Genomic DNA, 24,843 nt, shown 5'->3' on the forward strand with positions numbered 1-24,843 from the left:
ATCGCCCAATCATCATGTAAGTTATACAAAGAAACTATTTAGGTGGAATTATAGGGGGTTATAAGAGTATCTGGAAGTTTTTCAAAGTATTGCAAGCAGTCCTGAATACCAATTGGTCACTATCATGTGTCGCAGCTTCCTCTTCAATAGGGGGGTCAGAATCCCTGTTAGCCCGTCCCTGCTGAAATTGACGTAGCGAGGGATAAAGAGACGGACGGGTCATGGATGGTTCTTGGGACCTTCCTTTCTTTTTTGGGGCGCGTCCCTCCACCAGCGGGGTTCCCCCAGAGGCCTCGCTTTCCACGTCCGAACCCTCCTCTGGCTCAGAGGCTATAACGCCATGACGGCTGCCTCTGTCCTTCTTTGTCTCTTCTAACACTACTTGTCCTGGTTGTACGGCCTTATCGCACTTCTGATCCTCCAACCAACTTCTAACTAACTTACTAAACACGAAAGGGAGGCGCAGCTCCTCAATACAGCCACAGAAAGCAAAAATGAAAAAACAAAGGGAAAGACAAACAAACATCCAACCAACAAACAAAACATACACATCCATGGATATTATTGTCCTGACTCACCACAGGAACTTGATCGTCACGACTTCTCGTGAACCTTAGTCCTGACTCACCACAGGAACCTCATCGTCACGACTTCTCGTGAACCTTAGTCCTGACTTACCACAGGAACTTGATCGTCACGATTTCTCGTGAACCTTAGTCCTGAATAAAGCGCAGCAAGTTCTGAATCCACCGGGGGGGGGGGGGTACTGGAGGTCGGGTTCCCCGTACGGGCCACCAGCTGTCGCGCGCCGCTTCGTCCAGCGAAGAAACACGCAACTCGGAGATCCTTTTGGCTGCGATTTATTCAGGAACTTTCTCATGCGTTAGAGAAGAAATCAGGAACGGGGATAAGGAGGAAAGGCGGACGCATGAGGAAGAACCAACTAGCTAGGTGACCTCCCCCTTATATACTTCTCGCTGCCTGCTTACGCCCACGATGCATCAGTGTCTGCATCTGATAGGTTAGTTACAGCTTATGGGCATGGCAAGACATCCTGTTTCCTTATTAGGAGTTGTTTACAAAGCACGGTGCAATTAACAAGAAACAGGTGTTGTTTACGAAGCATGGCCCCGTGGAGGCTCTCCACAGGATAATGTCAACTACAAAAACAAACAAAAGGAACCAAAAATCCTCCACCTTTTTAAAGTATCCGTCTTAGTGAAAAAGTTGAATTAATCTCCAATATCTGTATGCCATTTAAAGTTAATTTAAACTTGATTCATTTAAAATTCATTTAAACTAATGATAAAACATATCAAATAATAAGCAAATATAAATGTGCTATGTTAGGCATTAAACAGATATCAAAATAGTGACATGTTTTCAGATTATTTGGTTCCGATCAGCACATATTAGATTTAAGACAAAAGTGCTTGATAAAGATTAATATGTACATTGTGTTACAGCCCCAGCCTTCTGTAATTATAATTACTTCCACAAATGTACTTTATAAACTTGAGGCATTTCTCTACAATGTGGAAAGCAATGCCTGATGCATGTGAAGTAATTTTAATTTTATGCATATTGAATTAAAACCTCAATACATCTAACTCATTATCTTGACATAAAGAGCTATAAAGAAAAATAATTTCCAGGTGTAGATAAAAACATGTGTTAAGAAATGGGAAAAATGTTCATATAAATCTTCCTATTTTCTTCCTATTTTCTTTAGTATCTATTAAATACTGTTAACAAAATTTGCATAAATTTAGATGAGGTGGGGCTGGAGTGATAGCACAGCGGGTAGGGCATTTGCCTTGCACGCGGTCGACCCAGGTTCGATTCCCAGCATCCCATATGGTCCCCTGAGCACCGCCAGGGGTAATTCCTGAGTGCAGAGCCAGGAGTAACCCCTGTGCATCACCGGGTGTGACCCCAAAACAAAACAAAACAAAATTTAGATGAGGTAATAGGAAAGCCAATGTGGAAAGTTTCTCACTAATCAGAAATCTGTAAATCATGCATACAATAATTTGAACTGCTGGCACTTTTTAAACACACATTTCACTATTGAACAATTGTGTCGCTCTTGTGATAGCTGGTCTGCCAGAATCCAAGACATTCATAAGATTCATTAAATGTTAATTAACCTCACAATGTCTTAAACCACTGTTTTGAGAACTCCAGCCATAGTCATTGTGACTGATGCAAACCTTTCGTGTCAGAGCTGGGCTGTGCAGGGACAGAGCTCAGAAGATGGAGAAGGAGAAATGTTGCCTGCGTTGCTCCAAACCTGCCGACTCCAGACGATCTCTGACCTCTAGTTTTATAGTCTTTGGAATTCACACGGAAACATTTTAAGCCAGGTGACATTTTAAGATGTATTTTATTCTTACATGCTTAAAGTTTAATTCTCAGCATCTGGATATCAAACTTTTTGTCAAACTTTGGACTCACTGGAGAGAGCTACTAAGAATTTCAGTTTAACATTGAAATGCCAGATAGATGATAATCCTATTGTGCTAATGTTGACTTTATGGCTTTATGCCCTACTTCCTCTCCCTTCATCATGCCCCCCCCCCCACACCAATTCTACACCCAGACGCCAAAGGGACTCAAATTACAGGTCTTAAATAACACTTCTGTGAAATACAAAATATTATCTTCTCTAATATGAAGGAAAACAATTATAAAGTTGTGTCAAAAGTGGCTTGTCAGAATATTTAGCTTTCATCTGCTCTCAGTTCTTCTATTTCAGTCTAATTTTATTTAAAAACAATGCCTCACATTATCTTGATTAAATATGCCAAAAAGGGCAATTTTTCCCCCCACTGGAGATTAACACTTAGAGTTACTCCCTTGTGCCAAGTACTGAGAAAGAATAAAATAGTACTTCTAATTCTGGATCTTATATTTCCTTTAAAAATATTTTGCTAAACTCAAAAAGTATTTTTATACTTTAAGTAGCAAAATATGTAACCAAATTTTCTTCTTCCTTTAACAAGAAACATATTCAAGTTAGGGAGTAAAAATGAGAACTCAAATATCAAATATTAAGTACTTTAGGCTCCATAAACCTCAGAATCCTAATGAACTAAAAATGCTTATTTTAATTTAGTACATACTTTTGAATATTAGGGATCAAAACAAAATTTGGTAGATTCAAAAACGTCAAAAAATTAAAAATGACACAAAGTGAAATAACTTTCTTCTAAATGTATTCTTCTAAATCTAGTGAAATCTACCTAATTATTGTGACCAGAAAAAAAAATACTGAAATTTTTATTCTATTGCTAGGAACTTAGAAACAAATGTACTAATATAAGGATGTGCCCCCAAATAAAACTAGTTGTTTAAATTTGGGGGTTGTTTCTCCCTACATATTTTTTTCCATGAAAGAGAAATAGTGGAGTGATTTGTGAAGTAAGTCCATGAATGTCATATTTAAGCCAAGTAGTTCCCCAGTATGTTTTAAGTAAAAGTGCCAGATTGTGAGAACATGCATGACATGTTCACCACACATGCTATACTTATCTTTAATTCAGGAGGATTCTCCTTGGTATAGCTCTCCGGTTCTTCACTGCTCTAGGCTGAAGCTCTTCCACCGTATACGACTCATCTCCCTAGCTAGGACACAAGCCAATCCTTTTCACTGTCCTATTTTTCTCTACTTCAGTTACCTCCGGATATTTTTTAACCCTCTATAATCAACTAAATTTATTCAACTGGGCTCATTTCCACAAAAGCAACATTTTATCTATTTTCCATTGAACTAGGTTTTCCTTAAACATCAGCATTTACAGTAAATGTAAAAAAATATAAATTTGGTTTTACACATTTTACAAAATCATACTTAACTATTTAAAATGTACATTTGTCTTTTAAAGGACACTCTTTCATTTCAACTACACAGAATTTCAGCTGCATCATAACCTGTTACATAAAGGGCATGATATTTTCCCTTAAAAAATTCCTTTCGCGTTTTATTCAACTACTTTCAGACACCAATTTACTTAATGCCACCACTCCATCTAATAGAAACAGGCCTTTTAACTTAAAGCAAACGCTACAAAGTTATACAAAAGTCAACCACCAAATTTGAAGAAATGGATTTCAAAATAAAATTTTATTAAATAAATAAAATTTTTATTTTTCAAAATCATAAATTGCTTAAAATAATTGCTATATTCTAGTTTTTTGAGGGCATGGAGGGAGAATAGGAGTCTTTGGGACCCAGGGAGAGGGAACTGGGTCCTCTGGTGATGGGTGTGGTGTTGGAACAATGATGCACAGGAATCACCATTCCTAGGTATAAAATGACTGGGGAAAAGCAAACAAACAAACTCTAATGTATTCTAGCACAAAAGAAAAGACGGAGTGTATGTAATGTTGTTTAAGGGAATAGATTGCTAATGGACATCAAATATGAATAAAGCATATGAAATAAAAATATTGGTTACAATCAAATGTGTTAAGAGTAGCATGCTGAGTGAAGAGTGAGAAGGAGATGGACAGATATAGAATGACTGCACTCATTTGTGGTATAGAACTATAATAGAAGACTAATATCCATGGCCAAGGAAAACAGGGACAAGGAGGATGGGTCAACGATTGGAATCAATCACAAGTGTGTGTGGGTGGAGGGCAGGTAAAATAAAGAAGGGATCAGTATGACAATAATAGCTGGGAATGACCACACTGGACAAGAACTGAGTCTTAAAAGTAGGTAAAGGAAAATACCTGTCAACCTTTCAGTATCTGTATTGCAAACCACAATGCCCTAAAAAGCAAGCGGGGAGGAAGGAAGGAAGGGGGAGGGAGGGAGGGAGAGGGAGAGAGAGACAGAGAGAGAGAGAGAGAAGAGAGAGAGAGAGAGAGAGAGACAGACAGACCGACAGACACACAGACACACACAGAGAGAGAATGAGGGTGTGAGAGAGAGGGAGAGAGAGAAAGAGAGAGAGAGAGAGAGAGAGAGAGAGAGAGAGAGAGAGAGAGAGAGAGAGAGAGAGAGAGAGAGAGAGAGAGGGGAACGCGTCCCTGCCATAGTGGCAGGCTGAAGGGGGTTGGGGGGGTGATGGGAGGAAACCTGGAAACACTGGTGCTGGGAACCGTACACTGGCGGATGGATGGATGTTGGTACACTGTATGGCTGAAACAAATCAGGAACAGCTTCATAAGAGTTTATCTCACAGTGTTTCAATAAAATAATCTAAAAAAATAATAAATTGAAATAAAAAATAAATAAAATTTTAAACAATGTGTTAAAGACTGTTTCAAAGTTCATGAAGACAAATTTAAAAAGTGTAAAAAAGCAGATTTTTATAACCACAAAGTAAAAGCATGAACTTCAATTGGAAACTGAGAACATAATGATAAAAAATAAACTTATACTATATTGATGTTTATATAAAATTATTTAATATTTATTAAATCTTTAAACAAAAGTAAATTTGGAAGACTACCTCTTTATCAATATTGTATATATTACTAATTTCTGGTTTATAATTTTTACCCTCTCTTAAAAAATATTCTAGAACCAAACTATATTATGAATGGTTTTTTTTTTGTTGTTTAAACAGAATCACATAGGTAATAACATAGTAAATATGAAACAATGATTTTACATTATATGCCTTAGCCATAAGCACATTTAAATTGAATATGTATATGGAAGACAAACATCTTTGGAATAGTAATTTAATAAGTGGATACATTTAAATGTATTCAAGAATACATTTAAATACAGCCAGATTCAACCATTTTCCTTGTCTATCTTGATAATATTGGTATTAATATGACTGAACAAGACCGTTTGTTCCACAAGTATAGGCTGCCTACCCAAACTTCACTAGGAAAAAGCATCATTCCCAATCCCAATCATTATTAGTTATTTGTATGTTCAGAACACAGTCATGCAAGGTATTCTAGAGCTATTTGCTATAACTTACTTTGAAATGACTCCTTCCTTGAGTTTCTTTTTTCAAATTAATCTACTAGGTCGAATAAAAATTGCATTACAAAACTCGAATATGAAAGCACTCTGTTTCACTACCTTTCCACCAGTATTTTTATGAGGAGAAAAATAAAAGCTACTGTTTGAAGTAATTATATCCAAGATGTCTGGAAGAGGCTTTTTCAAACTGACAACTCTGAGGAAACAATTTCAGAGGGTTAAGTGTATGTTTAATTGTCTTTACCCCTGAGTGATGGTTAGCCATATCAACCAGACAGTTACAATGTATAGATTCTGGCATGCGGGTATTTCTAGAGGAGGAAAAAATAAAAGAAAAATTAATGTAGAAAAAAAGTTGAATGGCATAAAATATATCTGCTGTGATGAAAGCCTCATCTACAGTCTCAAAGAGATTAAGTAAGGTATTTTCTATCCCCTCCAGGCAAGGAATTCTACAAAAAATAATGTTTCCAGATATGATGTCTTTGCTGTATAAAAAGCAACAGACTTTTCTCAGTAATTGAACGTGATTAAAACTAGCCTTTGTGTAATTTCTGCTTTATTGCTAGGTTGCTCTAGATTTCAGGGCTTTCAATTTTCGTAATGTCTAATGAAACTGGCCCATAGTTCCCCTTACTCTAACAAATGTCCCATCTGATACTAACAGAGATGGAAGAGATAGAGTCGACCTAGTCTGTTCATTTGTGAGTTCTGCCTTTGGTAATTGGGTAAAGGGTGATGGTGTAGAATTACAGAAGTGAATCTTTCTAACAACAAGGATGACAAACCACAAAAAAGGCTTAACTCACAGAGTTATTCTGGATATTTAATAGGAAAATGCATTTGACATTGAGCTCCACTCCTTGCCCAGCTCCAAATATAATGAACAACTTTCTATAGCACAGAAGCAGATTATAATGAACTTATTTTTTCCTTTTCTATTGCCAGTTTCATGATGGCATTCTTATGGAAATTCCCATAGTTGTACTGCATTTGGAACAGCTTAAAAACAGAGCAAAGACAATGTCTGAAAGTAAGACACTGAAAGCACTGTCATAATTATATCATGTCATGTTATACCATACTAATATCATATGTCATACTACTGTGTCATGCTAATATCAGTGTCTGCAGAAGCTTATCATTCTAAAAGCTTCATTATATAGAGAAAAGAAGAGCAAAACCCTAAAATGCCCAAATTCCTGCTGACATCCAGTTTGAAGGAATGATGTAAAGATCAGCAGCTGACAAATGTGTGCAAGTCAAGCTCTCTGGGAAGATTGGAAGGAAGTGAGACTAGGGCTCTTTCCATGGATTAGGAAAATAAATCCTAAGGATGTACAGTGTGCTTTATGCTGTCTTTACAAACAGCTCAGGTAAAATTTTTAAAAATACCATGTAGCTTAATTTGTTCCATAACTGCCCAACCAGTTCTATACAGAAAATATAACATAAGTAAAATACAAGTTATCCTATAAAATTAAGCTTATTAAAAACAAAAAAGATTTAAATTTTATCATAATCTGGAGATATAAAAACCTCATAAAGATGTTATAAAAAGGTCACTGATAACTCTGTGATCCTGTTTTCTTTTTTCTTTCTTTGCTTAAAGACTTTAAAATAAATGGTTAAAAATCTATGCACCATCTCCTTGCTACTTTACACATAACATTTAAGATCCTCAGTCTGTAGAAAACAATTTAAGTCTGTTTCTTTTACCACTGCCACTTTAAAAAAAAAACCCTGGTTTTATAGATATTTTACCTATAGAATAATACAATATACCTAACTTGGTTACATGGAACAACTTTACTGTACATTAGTATGCTGGTGAAATATACATCATACCTCATATTTCGCACCGACAGGAATTAATTGGCAAGTTACAAAAACAGCACACTGTGCTTCTTTGGACCAGTATTTATAGTCACATTCATTTGGACTATACTATCTTCTTGAAATTACAGAATTTCACTTATTTTTGTGTAGGAAGTTTTCAAACTTCTGCACAAACCCACGAAATTTACCTGCACTTGGCTGGTATGAGTGATAAACACCAGTGTTATAATTAAGCAGTGGGCTGGATCTGCCATAACTATTGCCCATAGTTGTGGATTTCATTTCTGGGCGGTGTATACCACTATTTGCCATGTTGCTTGTTGGTGGAAGTGAGCTCTCAATCTTACAAAATGGCTCAAAGCGACTGTAAACACGCCGATCAATGGAGTGAGTTCTGAGAATCTCGTTAGGCTTTGTTCTGGGAGCAGCTGGTTTTCTTTGAGGAGCCATCGCTGCATTCATCTCCTTCGAATCCTGGTACTGAATCTGTTCCGTGTTAAATCTTGGGGCACTGGCATCTCCTGCCCTTTCCAAGAACTTGCGTTCAACTGGGCCTGGAGAGGGTATTTTTTTATTACACTCATCAGATGGAGAATTCCTCCCCGGAGAGGAGTTTACCACGACATCTTCCTTACTCTTGTGGATGCTGCCTTGGGAGTTCGATGAAGAAGAACGCTTTCTTCTTGGAGATGAATCGACTTTGGGTTCGGACTTTTTTAGTTTCTGATTATCTTCGGCCTCAGAAACTAAAGTGTCAGAACTACTGCACATTTTGTAAAAAGCAGATCCTTTATTTTTTGACAGATTATCTTTCTTATCTGGAGAAAGGCTGAGAAATGATCTTAACTTCTGAGATCCCTTTTTCAGAAAACTTGGCGAACCCTTTCCTTCTTTCTTGGAGGTCAGTTCTTTGTTAGGTTCCTCTCTATTCACGTCAAGCAAAGCAGCCATGGAGATGGATTTGACGGTGGTGGTGTTTGGGGGCTCCCTCCCCACAGCCAGCCCCTCCTCCCCCATGCCCTGGGCCACGTTGTGCATGCTCTTAGAGCTCTTCAGCAAATCCTCTTTGGGTTTTTCCGGCTGTCGAACCCGATTCCGGGTGAGGGTACTATAGACATGATGCTTATTATTTCCGTGATCAAAATTGCCTTTTGCATGTTCAAAGAATGGGAAACTTCTCCTTTTGAGCAGATTCTCATTGTGTTGAGCCCTTGCGTTTGCTGACTCCTTATTCCCACACAAGGTAGTGTATAAGTAGAGGTTTGCCTCTGCCTGGCCATTTGTAGTTTGGTTAGAGACTGTTGAGTGGTTTTCAGGAACCTGCAAAGTGTGAGATTTTGGTGCCTCTGACTGCAGCGGGGGTTTGGGGACTGATTCTTGCAAGGGTTTGTCTGTCAAACGTACAGTTGTCGTGGTATCTGGGACCTCTTTTGGTGTGTCACTTCCCTGGGAACCAATGACGGTTGAATTTGAGGATCCAGTTGTGCAACTGTTAACTTCCTGCTGCTCAGGTAAAGTTGGTTTAAACATAAAAGAGGAACGCAGCCGGGAATGATTATAAAGGGCGCTGGCTTTCAAGTTCTCAGGACAATCATAGCCCTCCAGCCGGTCCCCCAGAGCAGAGCCATTGGACTCAGCTGCTGACTCTGACTGATCATTTAAGTAGGATTCAATTCTCCAGTTACGCAGGAACGATTTAGTGGTATGCTCAAGGGTTGGCATTCGCTGTTGCAGAAGACGGATGTGGTTATCTGTCCCGTGAAAAGACCTCCGCATATTTGAATTCCTGTCTCCAAGATTTGGTGTTTTTCTCTGTGCAAGCCGATCGGCAAAGCTCTGGGAAGGAGCGTTCTGCTGGCTGATGTAGCCTCCCCTGGAGGAGGACGCCACACTGAGGCTCTCGGTGGACCTTTTCCAGTTACTGGCAGGATTCATGTTTCGATTCATCGCTCTGTTAAGCATCAGGTAAGGAGCCGTTTCCGACGGTTCCCCGGCATAGCTGTGCCTCTTCCAGTTTTCACTAATCTGACTGGGTTGATACTGACGGACAGCATTTGGACCATTCATGTTTGGAACAAAATGTGGTTTATAGCCATGGTTTCTTATGCCATATTTGTCATGTTCATTTCGGGCATACATGCCTCTGTTTTGGAAGTAGCTTGCATCTAGTTTGTGAATGGGATCTTGTCTACCAAAATGATTTCTTTGGCTGGAAACAGAAGCAAGTGAAGAAACTGATCGCTGGTGACTGCCGTTCTCCCAGAGAGCTTTGCCACGCTTCACTCTGACTGATTCTTCTTGGACGAATGAGCTGGGAACACAGGACCTGGCATAGAGAGTTCTAAATTCTTCATCAAAGGATTCAACAAGTTGTCCTGTGATTATCTGAACCATGCTCAGGTGGACTTTTTCAAATGACCACATATAGCTGAAAAAAAATGAAAAGTAAAGAATTTCAGTTTAGAAAAGTTAAAACAATAATAATAGTTCTACTAAGAAAACATCTCTTTGCATGCCAACAAGAGTATTTTGACTTGGTTTCCTTTGCTACCATAATTTAGATCATCTTAAGTCATTATGTCCTTGTAATGCATGTGTCTTCACTCCCATCCATTTTTTTTTTTTTGTAGATGGGAGTAGAGAGAAACATCTATTAAAGGGATTCAAGTTCTGGCCTTAAAACTAGCCATAATTGCTTATATTGTTCCAGATGTTTAAACAAAAGACATTTGTGCATTCTGCATCCCCCTTACCACATTTTATGGAGTTAAAAATGACATTATTTATCACATACTACATCCAAGAAGTTTTTGCAAAGTCAGCAGCTGAGAAAGTTGGGAGACTAGTTTCTTATGCGTTAACCAGCTACATAAGTTTGGATTTTCATTTTGCATATAAAAAATGAGAACATGTACAAAACAGCTAAAAGAATTCCTATAGAACTGACATGCTCTAATGTAAGACAGGCAAGTATTATAGTGCAGGTGTTGAGCTGGGGTTGGCTGTATGCAAGGCAAGTGCCTTATCCCCTATATTATCTCTCCTTCCCCCTTTCTCAATATTTGAGGTAAAATTTATATTGGAATTTCTTAATAATTTAACAAATTAAAAATCTGGTATTTAAAATAAAAAAATTGATAAAATAGTCACTGAGCTATAAATAAATTATTAATGTAGTATGTAATCAATAAAGTAAATGATACATGGGGGTTAATACAGAATGAAAATGAAACAGATATGTAGGACCATTTTCTATAAAGACAGTAGCAAAGGCAGATAAAAAATGGTAAAAGAATGTGCACAGTAAAGTTTAAAATGTATAAATTCTTTAAACATCATTATGTAACAAGTATACTGATACTATGCTAGGTGAAATTTTTTAATTCTGTATTGCTTGTTATGAATGATCTGCTAAAAATGATTCAAAAATGGTTTCTTAGGGGCTGAAGTAATAGCACAGCGGGTAGGGCGTTTGTCTTGCACGCGGCCGACCCAGGTTCGATTCCCAGCATCCCATATGGTCCCCTTAGCACCGCCAGGGGTAATTTCTGAATGCAGAGCCAAGAGTAACCCCTGTGCATTGCCAGGAGGGACTAAAAAAAAATGGTTTCTTAGAGGAAACTGTGTGAAGATTCTTGTATTTCACCCAGGAGCCATTAAGCCTTCTATAAGAGATTACTAATATGTTGTTAAAGGTTAAAACTTGTGTGTATATATATATATATTTATATATCTTGTTTTTTTGTTTTTGTTTTCGATGCACAGGGGTTACTCCTGGCTCTGCACTCAGGAATTACTCCTGGCGGTGCTCAGGGGACCATATGGGATGCTGGGAATCGAACCCAGGTCTGCTGAGTACAAGGCAAATGCCCTACCCGCTGTGCTATCGCTCCAGCCCCACATATATATATCTTAATAAACATATTTCCCCATAATATTGGTTGCCTTCTACTTTAAACCCCATCAAATGTAGTGTGCTACTCTTGGTATATTAACAGGTGCAAGTTTCACTAATATGTTTGCTGTGAGAAGGATATTTAATTGGTTCTCTTTATATGCACATTTGTGGAAGACCCGGATGAATTAAAGAAATGTAACAAAAGTAAGTCATTAAAAAAAGTTCAATTCAACTGAAGATATTAAAATAAAATAGGTTATAGATACAAAATAAAAGAATAGTCAGTTATCAAATATAAGAAAAGTTTATCAAAGTTTTGACCACACCTATTCAGAAGTTCATACCTAAAAAGGTGTGGAAGCACAACTTGTGTGAAATAAGAAACAGAGACAATGAAGGAAAGAGTAATGACCACGGTTTAGTTCAACAAAGTATAGTTGGTTGAATTAGAGGAACTAGTGGGTGAAACCTTAAAATCAAAGCCCAGCATTTTATTAGGTAAGACTTATTTCCAAATTTAAATACATCATAATAAAAAATACTTTTGCCTTTTTTCTTATTAGCTATTTGTAATGCAGACATGAAAAAATAAGGGACTAAATTTACTATGGATAAAGTAGTTAGAATGAGGTAAAAGTAGCCAAAACCAGCACAGAAACTACATTATTTTGTGAAAATGCTGAACCAGTAACAAGACAAAATAAAAGTTATGCATGTCATAAAAATATACACAAAGGTATGAAATAAAAATAACTGCCAAATTATTCCATCATGTGATGGAACAAACACATTTACTTTTTATGACATAGGATGCTGAGAAGAAAATGACGCTAGTCAAATGGGTGGCAATTGGAAGAGGTTCTTTGCTTTGGTAAAACAGAAAATAATGTAATATAATTCTAGGTAACAGAAAGACTTTCAATTTAATATATTCAATTCAGAGATTCGTCTTTGAAGATGCTGAGGGGCTCCAGTTAAAAAAAAGCTGTTTATGCTATCATTTAGAAATCTGATGGAAAACTGTAAGAACCTCACCCAATCATGCCCCTGTACATTCAGTAGTTGATAAGCATTTCACACATAATTTTCATTTTATTTTAAATATTCCTTCATTCTTAAATATTAACACAGGGCAAAGATGAATAGACATTTAAAGTAAGAAAAGTTTAGAAGATGGCTTATAAAACTGAAAATCTTAGATGTAAAAAAAGAGATCAAAGTGAAAAGACAAAATATACTTGTAGTAAAGAAAAAATGTGCAAAGTCCCAGCCAACTTGTGGACCTTACTACATGTACTCCAGTTATTTGTGTGGTAATTTCAAATGAGGGTAGCATCCAGTTCAGGAGACAAGTTGCACATGTTGATTCAAAAGTCTGTCCTGATGCATGGGCACCATCATGATGGGGCTGGTGTAGATCCCTTGTGTGTTCCTGCTCGTGAGGATGCTGAGCCAGACATACTGCCTGACCAACTCTTTGGGGAAATGATGAAGAATTAAAGTGTGAAGACATTGTATGGTAAAGAACTGAATTAAGGAGGTATTTTGAATTTTAGGAAGATCAATGGCAGTGCTATAATATGAGCATACGAGGCTTTTTTTCAACCAAACGTAAGAAAAATTTTATCCAAATTCTATGAAAACTGGCTTATAATTACCAGATCCAATTACATTTGCTAGTAATAGCAAAGGCCCATGATAATTAAAAAAACCCCACAAATGCCTAATAACCATTAATTCTTCTTTTAAAAAAATAGTGTATTTAAAACTGACAAAAAGTAACTGTTAGTAGATTTCATTAATGATCATATATTGATACATTTTTATAATGTGTAATGTGTTCATGGGCTGGAGCAATAGCACAGCGGTAGGGTGTTCACCTTTCACACGGCCAACCCATGTTCGATTCCTCTGCCCCTCTTGGAGAGCCCGGCAAGCTACCGAGAGTATCGCGACCGAACAGCAGAGACTGGCAAGCTACCTGTGGCATATTGGATATGCCAAAAATAGTAAAAAATAAATATCATAATCGAGAGACGTTACTGGTGCCTGCTCGAACAAATCGATGAGCAACGGGATGACAGTGACAATGTGTTCATATACATTCGTTATTAACTCCCACAAATATTAACTTAAATGTTACCACTAGTTTATAATCTAAATATAAAAAGAGTTTTGTTGTTGTTTTCCAAACATTAAGTCATTCATCTCAACATATAGTCCCTATTGATACCTAGTGGTAGCAAATTGAGATGAATTTACCAATGAAGATAATCCTAAAAATAAAATCATATTATAAAGATAGCATCAATTATGATGAGATTAACTAATGTACTCCATTCTGTAAGTCAACTAAACACCCAATTTTAATTAAAATTTCAATTAAAAACCCTCTAAAGCAAGTGGTTCTGAACAAATGCATATACTTTTAATGAGTATTTTTAAAAGACTCATTAATTTCAAGAACTAGTTGTAATTTCTACTTTTAACAGGTTTTCCTTTTGAATTTCAAACAGCGTTTTCAAATAAAGGGAAAATTAGTAGAAAATAACAGTTAAAATTTTAAAACAAGTTCAAAACCATAACTAACATTAAGAGTTTAGGATGCATTAACTCATTTTATTCCCACAATGACACAAAGTGGGTTCTATGATTATCTTCAATTTACAATGTGGCAAATTAAGGTATAACCAAGTAAGGAAGCTGCCAACAGCTATTCACATAAAACACTGATACCTTTTTTTTTAAACTTTTATGTGAAGGAAAGAGACAAAACTTTCACCCTATATCATCCTATTATATTCATTCTTCTCCTAATTATTTCTCACTGTCTTTAGTAATGAAGCTGCTCTGCTCTGACCACTTAGCAGTTCACAACAGTTTACTGTAGTGGACTGAAGTGATAGCACAGCAGGTAGGGCGTTTGCCTTGGATGCAGCTGACCTGGGCTTGATTCTTCCATCCCCTCTGGGAGAGCCCAGCAAGCTACCGAGAGTATTCCACCGCATGGCAAAGCCTGGCAAGCTACCCATGGTGTATCTGATATGCCAAAAACTGTGACAACAAGTCTCACACTGGAGATGTTACTGGTGCTCTCACTTGAGCAAGTCGATGAACAATGGGATGACAGTGCTACAGTGCTACAGTTAGTAGTTTCCAATATGGACTCATTGTGTAGCCCAGCCAACTGAATGCCAGGCCAACCAATAACAACACTAGGGAAGTCAACTTAGAAGTGATGATTCTCTTGAGGCAGCCTGGTGTTGGCTGCCTCTGGCCCTTAGTTGTATGGCTTCAGCTAAGCTATTAAAAACTGAAACTTAAAGCATAAACTTGAAGTTTGAAACTTCAGCATCATCATTGATCCAATGCAGATGAAAGCAACTGGCTTGTAAATCCGTTATAAGGAACAGGGACAAAAACTGTGAAAGGACCAAATCACAGAACGGTAAAATATTTTTTTAGTGGCAGATTAAAAAAATACTGGAAAATAGAATTTTGAATTGAACAGTTGAGTCTAGTGCCCATGATATTTCTTTATAATTTTATTTTGTCTTGGCTTGTTTGTTTGGGGTACACATGCAGCAGTGCTCAAGGCTTAATCCAGATCCTGTGCTCCGGGAAACACTTATGGCAGACTCCGGGGAATTTAAGGGGTGCTGAGGACGGAATTAGGACCAGCCTTGTGAGAAGCAAATGACTCACTCACTATACTATTTCTCTGGCCTCCAGTCTATGATAGCCAGAGCCAATTTTTTTCAATGATACTACAGTGGCTCGTGAGAATTTTCAAATTCTAAATATATTAAAATAAGAAAAATCTATTTGATAAGTTCTGCAAGGAGATGAACTATTTTTAAGAACATATGTTGCTACTTCCACACTTTATATTTTTAATTAAAAATACAGTGAAGCATGATAGATTTTATTAAACAAAATTTACTTAGAAAGCATGAGGTTAGAAAGAGAGGTATAGGCATCTTCAGGGTAGAGAAAGAATATGTGCTCAAGAGAGAACCAAGGCTTGAAAGAATAACCCACTTACTACTCTTTTAATAGGGCGCAAAAGCACTTTTTATATCAAAGAGCTGCATGGAATCTGCAATATCTGTCAAAGTCATTTTAGGGAGAGCAACTTGAAGTCTAAGGAAGTTAGGTTAATTCCCAAAAGTCTTAATGTTCTGTAAAGCCCAGAACTAAAATCCAGTTTTTCAAGTTTCCATAGATGTAAGTGTCCTCTTTTATTTTGAAGATATGACAAAAATATATTATGCTAAAGCTTAAAAATAACTGGAAAATACTGAAGGTTAATAAATTGATCTTACCTGTAGGAACCATACATAACTTTTTGACAATCAATTAGCAAAAATTTCTGTTCCATTTTTCCATGAAATTTTGATCCTGTTTTTGAAAGATAATCTTGGCCTCTTACTGTCCGTACTCGAATATTCTAAAATTGTAGCAAATATAAAGGAAAAATTATGGATAGAAAAGGGATATCATGAAAAGTAAAACATGTCATATAAAAAATTTGGATAAAATGTATAGTTGAAAACTCACATAGAATTAAAATTTTAAACAGTGAAAATTTGAAACATCATCAAGAAATATTCAAAGAAAATAGTTGCTAAAGTATTTGTATTAACACAATTTCAAGAGCAGTTATTACTATTACTATATTTATACCGGGTGATTTCCTAAATTTCTTAGGCTTTTTCTGAAATAAATATTTTCAGTTTGTAGGGATTGATGACCAAAACATAAAATAAAAATATACCCTTATTTTAGAAAATTAAATGATTCACTTAATTCAGAGTTATTAATGTTGTGGCATACAAAATTGAGGCAAAGTTAATTCAGCGGCTGAGCACTTCACTACCAAGAAAAGAACATTATGCAACTTGTAGGGATATGTGTGTTTCCAGCCAAATTCTAGAAGCACAAAAAGTCTTTTCTGTGATCAATTCGTTCACTACCTTGAATATGTTCAATTTTTATTTTATTTGAGATAGCTTCACAGTACCTCATTTTGATTGTGATAAACATGGCACACAAAGTGCTTAAGAAATAGAAAAGATGATATTCTTACCCTGAGCCGCTGAATCTGACAACCCTGTTTCTCAGTCATGGCTAAGAAATGACGGAAGTTGTATTCATCAAGCAGAATGTATACAGATATGCCACGAATTGATGATTCCACCAGTTCTTTGAAAATGTCTATATCTGTAAATATATCCATCGCCAAAGCAATGACCTGTTAAGGAGAAAATTATAAAACAATTATCAGTAAGTCAAATAAGTTGCTTATTTTCAGGGAAACAACAGAAAAAATAAATGAATAGAATATAAAATGTAAGTTTTCCAAATTAGAAGATAAAACTATAATGCAATCATTTCGTGCATATTTGTAACAATAATTCATATGCAACTATTATACAGACTGACCACACACACCATTACAAAAAAAAGGGGATCTAAACCTTGACTTTAGTGAACCTAGGTTAAATTTGGTGGGGCAAGAGACTATAAGTGATCAACATAATTAACAGGTACGTTGTATAGAACACTATAGGATGATACATATTTTTTGTTTGGGGGCCACACCCAGTCATACCTGGCAGTGCTCAGGGATCATTCTTGGTTCTTTGCTCAAGGATCACTCTTGGTGGGGGTTGGGGGACCATAGGAGGTGTCGGGGATCAAGGGGATCAAACCCATGTTGGATGAATGCAAGACAAAAGCCCTACTCACTGTACTATTTCTCTGGTCCCAGAATGATGCACTTAGTGGAGAGAACATTAAGGGTCAAGAAGATGTAACAGAAAAGAGCCTCGGGAAACAGAGAAGATAGAATTTGTTCGATTCTAAGTAAAAACAACATAGCAAACAGATGGGTATGTTCATGAGTGTCACTATCCTACTGCTAAATGAAGTAACAGTAGTATTAAGAATCCAAGAGGTTAGATTCTGGAGCGATAGCACAGTGGGTAGGGTGTTTGCCTTGCACGCGGCCGACCTGGGTTCCGTTCCCAGCATCCCATATGGTCCCCTGAGCACTGCCAGGGGTAATTCCTGAATGCAGAGACAGGAGGAACCCCTGGGCCTCGCCGGATGTGACCCAAAATGCAAAAAAAAAAAAAAAAATAGAAAGAAATAAAAAGAATCCAATAGGTTAGTTAATAATATATGAATTGACACAACTAAAATGAAGTTTAAGAGAAGTGTAAAGAACATTATTTGGAATGGGTTTAAGAAGCAATAGGGCAAATATTAGCAATAGCCAGGTTAGGCAACTCCTTCGTACAAACTGACTACAATTAGAATCAAAGAAATGGAGCAGCAGCTATGAATTGAGCCGTAATGTGATGCATTTTTGTTATTGTTGTGGTTGCTGAAAGCTGATATAAATAATAACAGAAAGTTGATAAAACAAAAGATGACGGAAAGTGGTATAGGGAAGGAGGGAATTTCTAGACAATATCTTTAGACGTGATAAAATATAAGCTCTAATAGAAGGTAAAACAATTAGAGTACACAAAATAAAGACCAGTAAAAGCGAGTAAAATTTCAAGCCCAGAGGACAATATGAGGGTGAGATGCTACCGAAGGGTTGGCTGCGGTTCTGGCATGATGGATGTTCTTTTCTGAATCTGCCCATTTTCCGGGTGAACCTGGAAGCAATGTCTTCAATTGAAAAGACATTTACATATAAAAAGCCATATGAGAGTCACGGGCTAAGGGGCAATAAGCAGGCATAAAGTTGGTAGAAAAGGCTCTGAAAATATAAGCAGACTGATGGCTGCCTTAACAGTGCAATGGACAGACACATTCAAAATGAGGGGGGAACTGAAGTTGCCATTTATTTACCAACTTTGTTCAGCAGCAGGGATAAGTCATGAGAGGGAAAATTATATGTAACTGGGACTGCAGTTCTGGTTATGGATTTGGTACAATGTGAGAAAAATAATTACAGTTGAGATCTCAGTGTACTGTGAAGTAAGATAGAAACAATACACTATGGAATTTAAACTGGATTAGGAGACTAGAGCAGGTCATGGATCAGAAAGCAGTGAAACAGGTCGGGGTGTAAAGTCTAAGATCTTGTGGGGGAGCAGTATTAAGAATTCATGTGAATTTTAATGTAATAAAAAGACGGCATATATTTTAAAAAATCTGTATGTAGTTATAGACAATATACTGCATTGTAATATATACCTAATATTATAATAGAATAACCAAAATTGAAACAAACTGATAGTCGTTGAACTGGTTGACTGATGCTTTCATGTTCTATAAGAGGCTTTATACATCTGAAAACCTTCGATGTCACAAAGTTTAAAATTAAATAAGTAAAGGAATATTGGATACTAATACTATGGAAAGTAAACCAGAAGTAAAATGAGAAGCAATAGTCAGGTGGGAATATATGAATTAAATTTTATAGGCTATGTGGTTACATTTCAACTATGAATTTGAAAGGCAGTCAGAGATGGAGACATGTATAAGACAAGATCATGGGAGAAGGGAAGGGACGTATCTTTAGAAGGATCTATACCATGTATACTAAAATTGCTAGGAGTTGAGATGGGAATGATATTAAAAAGAGGGGAAAAGACCAAGAAACAAAATTATTAAAAAATAAAATGGAATGCGATGAATTAGAATTATGTAGAAGGAAGTAATGTGATAAAGTAATGGGTGGTGTCTTAGGAATGCTAAACAGTAAGCAGAGTCATACATAATTTATTAAATCACTGTACTTACTCCAATAAGGTATTTTAGCATGATACAGACATATAATTCATATACAGATATATAATTCAGATACAGATATATAATTCATAAATTATACAAGTTGATGACATTCTTCATAATAGCTTTGAAATTCACTTCATATTTTTTTCTTGGAAAAACAATTTTACTCTAATGAACTCAACAAATTTGATGTTTATTTTTAAACTCAAAGATGCTAGGCCAGAGTGATACTGTGGTATGTAGGGTGTGTGTCTTTCATGTGGACAACTGGGTTTGAACCTCAAAACTCCTGAGGGTCCCTAGCCCCACCAGGAGAGGTAACTGGACTCATAGCCAAGAGAGTAAGGTCGGAACACAGCCAGGGGTGGTCCCAAACTAAATGAAATAATAAGATGCAGCTATTGATAGCAATCTCCCCCAGGTCTCATGAATAGTCTATGAATACTAAATATGTGAAAAATATTCAATCACATCCATGATTAATTAATGCATTTACTACACATTAAGGAATGGTATGATGATTATACAAACATGATACAAAGAAAATTATCATATTACAAACATATTTTACAAAATTACTCTTAAAAATATGCCTCTAACAGATTGGCACTAATAGTTTTTTTTTAATTAAGCTAATTATTTTGAATAAAAAAACATCAAAACATGATATGGCAATCTTTTTATTGCTGACTTCTTTAAAACACTGTAGTTTGGGGCTGGAGCGATAGTACAGCGGGTAGGCATTTGCGGCCGATCTGGGTTCGATTCCCAGCATCCCACATGGTCCCCCCAGCACTGCCAGAAGTGATTCCTGAATGCAGAGCCAGGAGTCAGCCCTGAGCATTGCCAGGTGTGACTCAAAAAGCAAAAGCGGAAAAACAAAACAAAACAAAAACAAACAAAAAAACCCACTGTAGTTTGCCAAGTTGTTCATAATAAAGCAGTTTTGGGTATGACCCAAAAAGCCAAGAAAAAAAAACCCAAAACTGTGGTTTGCCAAGTTGTTCATAACAAAGTAGTTTTGGGCATTCAGCCTTCTAACACCAATCCCACCATCACTGTGAATTTCTCGCCATTACTGTTCCCAGTTTTCCACCTACCTCCCATGTTCCCTCCTTACCAGGAACAAAATAATTTAGTTTATGTTACCTCTTACAGCAAACCAGTAAATGGAACTGTATTCTTTAAGAGTCTAGTTAATGTATCTAGAGATTTTGTTTTTAATTTGATCTGAAGTCTGATGTAACAAAATACTAGAAACCAGGAAATGAGCAAAACCATTTTAACAAAAGTGTTTGTTTTCAAAAGAGTAACTGAAGTCACTCAGCCAATGGATGATTGTTGTACACCAAAGACAGACCAAAATGAGTTTCTCAGCTCTGCAGACAACAAGCTGAGGATCCAGGAGACAAGATCACACATTTTTGACAAGCTTATCTGATGTTCAGGGAAGGTTAGCAGGATGTCTTGTTTTCTACTTCAGATCATAAAATTTATAAATTCACTTCATATACTGAATATTATAAAGCCTGTAAAAATTTCATTTGTACCAAGAATGCAAAATGTAGAGCATTTATGGTGAGTTATCTTTCTTAGAAAGTTAACTAGGAATGAGGTATCTCAAACCTGATCTGAAGGTATTACATTTCTAGAACCTAAAATCATTGTACTGTACATGTGACCAAAATGACTCCACAGTCAAATAAAAAGTATATATTTCATTACTAAAAATCTTTTCAAAAGTCACATAAGTTGATTCTGATAATATAGAAATGAGTTACATTACATGCTATTGATTAAAGTATAATATTAAATATAAGTTAAATTGTATTCTTGCTTTGATATTGTTATTCTAAGTTTGTAAAATGAAAATTAGTAAATATTTTTTATTCACCAGTAAGTGTAGGCTTTAAAAACAGGCAGAAATATACTGTGTTGTTAATAAATTCTGAGTGGAACTTCGTAACTTTTAGCACTTTCAAAGAACAGAATCAAGGACAGTGGTTTTCACTTATCTTTCAGTAGCAAATTTTCCCAAAGTGGCCTAGAAATTGCAGGCTGCAATGCAATAAAAATAATATAAATTCTGCCATTTTATAATAAGTTCACAAACATGAAATGTTAAGGCCATTCAGGTGAGTATATCCTAAGATACACTGTAACTGTATTCTGAGAAAGGAAAAAAAAATTACTGCATGTTTACAGAGCTCTTAGGGGTAGGTATGTTATAAATGCAAAAGATACACAAGGCTTCATGGGTATATCTTAAATTATGAATAAAGATTATTTTAATCACAAACAATGGAAGACCTGCATTATAAATAAACAGAAAGCAAAGACTATTTTTGGGGGGCACATCCAGTGGTGCTCAGTAATCACTCCTGGTGGGGTTCCGGGGACCATACAGAGTGCTGGGTTTGAACCCAGCTTGACCATGTTCAGTGATAGTACATTGTACTGTCACTCTGGCCCCAAATAATACTTAAATATTTACTAAATTACTCTAAATCTAAAGAGAAATATTATGCTTAAAACATGGAAAAATGTAATTAAAATTAATATAGATTATAAAATATCTTGAAAACCTGATACCTATTTAGAATTGATCTGAAGAACAATATCAATCCTTTTCTATTTATTTATTTTTAATTGAGTTACTGTGAGATACACAGTTTCAAATTTGTTCATGATTGGATTTAATTCATACAATGATCTATACAATACCATGTAATATGCATACAACATGTGTACATCCATACAATACCAGTGTCCATTTCCCACCACCAATGACCCCAGTTTCCCTCCCTGCTCCCCCAGCCTACTCTATGGCTCAAGGGTAGCCTCTCCCTCTCTCCCTCCTTCCCTCTCTCTCTCTCTCCCTCCCCTCTCTCTCTGTATCTCTCTCATTCTCTCTTCTCTCCCTTCCTCTCCCTCTGTATCTCTCTCTCCCCTTCCCTTCCTCTCTCTGTATCTCTCTTTCTCTCTCCCCCTTTCCCTCCCTCTCTCTATCTGTATCTCTCTCCCTCAACTGCCTTCTCCCATAGCACTTGAGGCAGGCTTCCATGACTAATCCTCCTTACAGCTTTAAAAGTGAGTCTGAGATATATACATGTTAAAAATATCTAAAATCTATGAAGTAATTATGAAGTTAAATTATGAATCCAATTTATTTTTTATTATTATGTTTTACCCCACCCCTATGAATCCAATTTAATCCTATTTATTATTTTACTAGTATATTTTGCATGAACATTTTATAGTCATATAACTGTTATTATCATCCACAAAACAGAAATATTGACTATGACATTTTCAAGAATCAAAATATTTAGGGAGAGAGAGAGAAAGAGAGAGAGAGAGAGAGAATGGGGTCTCTGTAACCCCACCAGAAGTGGTCCCTGAGTAAAGAGCCAGAACTAAGCACCTGGCTGGCCTTAGTCCTAACTCTGGGTACTACAAAAGACCCCCTGAGCACAGAGCCAGAGTTAATTCCTAAGCACCACCAGATGCAACCCAAACCCTTACCACCCCTTCCCCATTTCTGCCTCCCTCCAAATGTAAATATGATTTGAAAATAACGGGTATCTTTTGAAACTGACTGTAGAGAGATAGGGAAAATTTTTTCCTTTGATTTTGCTTTGGGGTCTCGCAGGGCAGTGCTCAGGAAACACTGGTGGATTTAGGGGGTTATACAAAAACACTAGCCTACCATGTACAAGGCAAGCATCTTACCTGCTGTACTCTCTCTGGCCTCCTTATTTTATTTATTTTTTAACAGAAGAAAAAACTAAACAGCTAAAATTTAATTTTTAAAAAATCAATAGAGCTCTACAAAAACTATTTACAATAAAATTTGATATAACTAGGAAAATCTTAAGAATTGAGTGATAGAAAGGGAAATGATCACCTAAGGGAAATATGCTTCTACATCAGTAAAAACAATATGCTGAATAGATTTTAGAAAGAAAAAGGCTGATATTAAGAAAAAGTGATTTGGATTCTTATTCTTCTGCAGCTTAAATAGTTAATTTGATGTGAAACTACATATGGTAATGCTGTTTAGTAAGTTACAACATTCCTTGCTTAGTTTTTGGGCCATACATACCTTTACTCAGGGATCATTCCTGATAGGGCTTGGGGGACCATATGGGGTGTCGAAAATCAGATCTGGGTAGTAAGTTATAGTTTTCCAGCTTTATGATGATGTTAATTTTTGCAGGCACTGCACTACCCATACTAAGAGCTGTCTCAAAGCATCACTTGATGGTGGCTATAACTTGCATGTGTGGGGTTTCCCAAGCAGTGCTCAGGGGACCTAGGGCCTCTCCAGGTAACTCTTGGTCACTGGGAAGAGAAATCAGTGTGCCGGCCTGATCATTCAAGGTGAAGTATAGTATTTAATATCACTCAGGTCACCTCAACAGTCTCTGGAGCTTCTAGGGCCACATATCGGAGTGCTTTGAGGGACCGTGTGCAAGAGATTTAAATAGCATTGGCCTCTAATAAGGCAAGCCCCTCACCAATAAATGTGCATATATATATTTCCTTATATATATTTATCTTTATGGGGCTGGAGACATAGTACAGCTGGTGTTATATTATACAATCCTCATATACTTTGATTTTTGTTAAACATTAAGGTATCAGGATTCATGTAGCATACATATAGCACAGACCTCCATGTCCATGCCTGTACCACACCACTACCCTCCGATGTTAGTTCTCTGACTCTTACCCCCATTGTCTCTATCCATCTCTTCTCACTCTCAGTTTCTTTCCATCCATGTCCTCTTCTCTATAATTAAGGGTCCAGGGTAGCCTGAATATTCCCACTTCAAAACTAAGCATTATTTTCTCCTGTTATTTTTCTATATACCACAGATAAGTGAAGTCACCTGGTGTTTGTCTAGCTGGCTCACTTGACTTCACTTCTAATCTCAGTTTCATCTGAGTCGAAGCATGCTTTCACAGCTGTGTAGTATTCTATGGTGTCTATATACCAGATTTTCACTAGCCCATCATCTGCATTTGGGCCCCTAGGCTGATTCTGTATCTGGTGTTGTGCTGAATGTCGCAATGAATAGTTGTGTGTCCATGTCCTTTAGAATGAATATTTTTGTGTTTTAGATGTAAATGCCAAGAAGTAGGATGTCTCGGTCATACAGTAGTTCTACTTTTGTGTTTCTGAGAAACTTCCATACTATTTTCAATGGATTTGAATCTGACTATGTTCCCACCAATAGTGGATGAGAGTTCCATTTTCACCACATCTCCACTAATATAGACTATTTCTAGTTATTTTTTTAATGTGCACCATTTTCATTGGTGTGAAATATGTAATTGCTGTTTTGAATATTGGTGCTGTCTTTATTGGTTTATTTAGATCTTTCTGCAA

At 36.6% G+C, this 24,843-nt stretch overlaps 1 protein-coding gene across 1 annotated transcript in view; it reads right to left on the reverse strand.

The window, feature by feature from the left end:
• Window positions 1-7,927: 7,927 nt before the first annotated feature.
• Window positions 7,928-24,843, reverse strand: part of FAM83B (family with sequence similarity 83 member B) — a 69,302-nt gene continuing 52,386 nt past the window's right edge. Inside the window, exons 2-4 of the mRNA XM_004615790.2 lie at window positions 16,783-16,947; window positions 16,019-16,143; window positions 7,928-10,223 (exon numbers count right to left, since the gene is read on the reverse strand). Coding sequence (XP_004615847.2) covers window positions 7,928-10,223; window positions 16,019-16,143; window positions 16,783-16,947 — 2,586 coding nt within the window. The remainder of the gene's footprint in view (window positions 10,224-16,018; window positions 16,144-16,782; window positions 16,948-24,843) is intronic.

The sequence above is a fragment of the Sorex araneus genome, chromosome X, assembly GCF_027595985.1.
Source record: "Sorex araneus isolate mSorAra2 chromosome X, mSorAra2.pri, whole genome shotgun sequence".
In the NCBI taxonomy this organism is placed as follows: domain Eukaryota; kingdom Metazoa; phylum Chordata; class Mammalia; order Eulipotyphla; family Soricidae; genus Sorex; species Sorex araneus.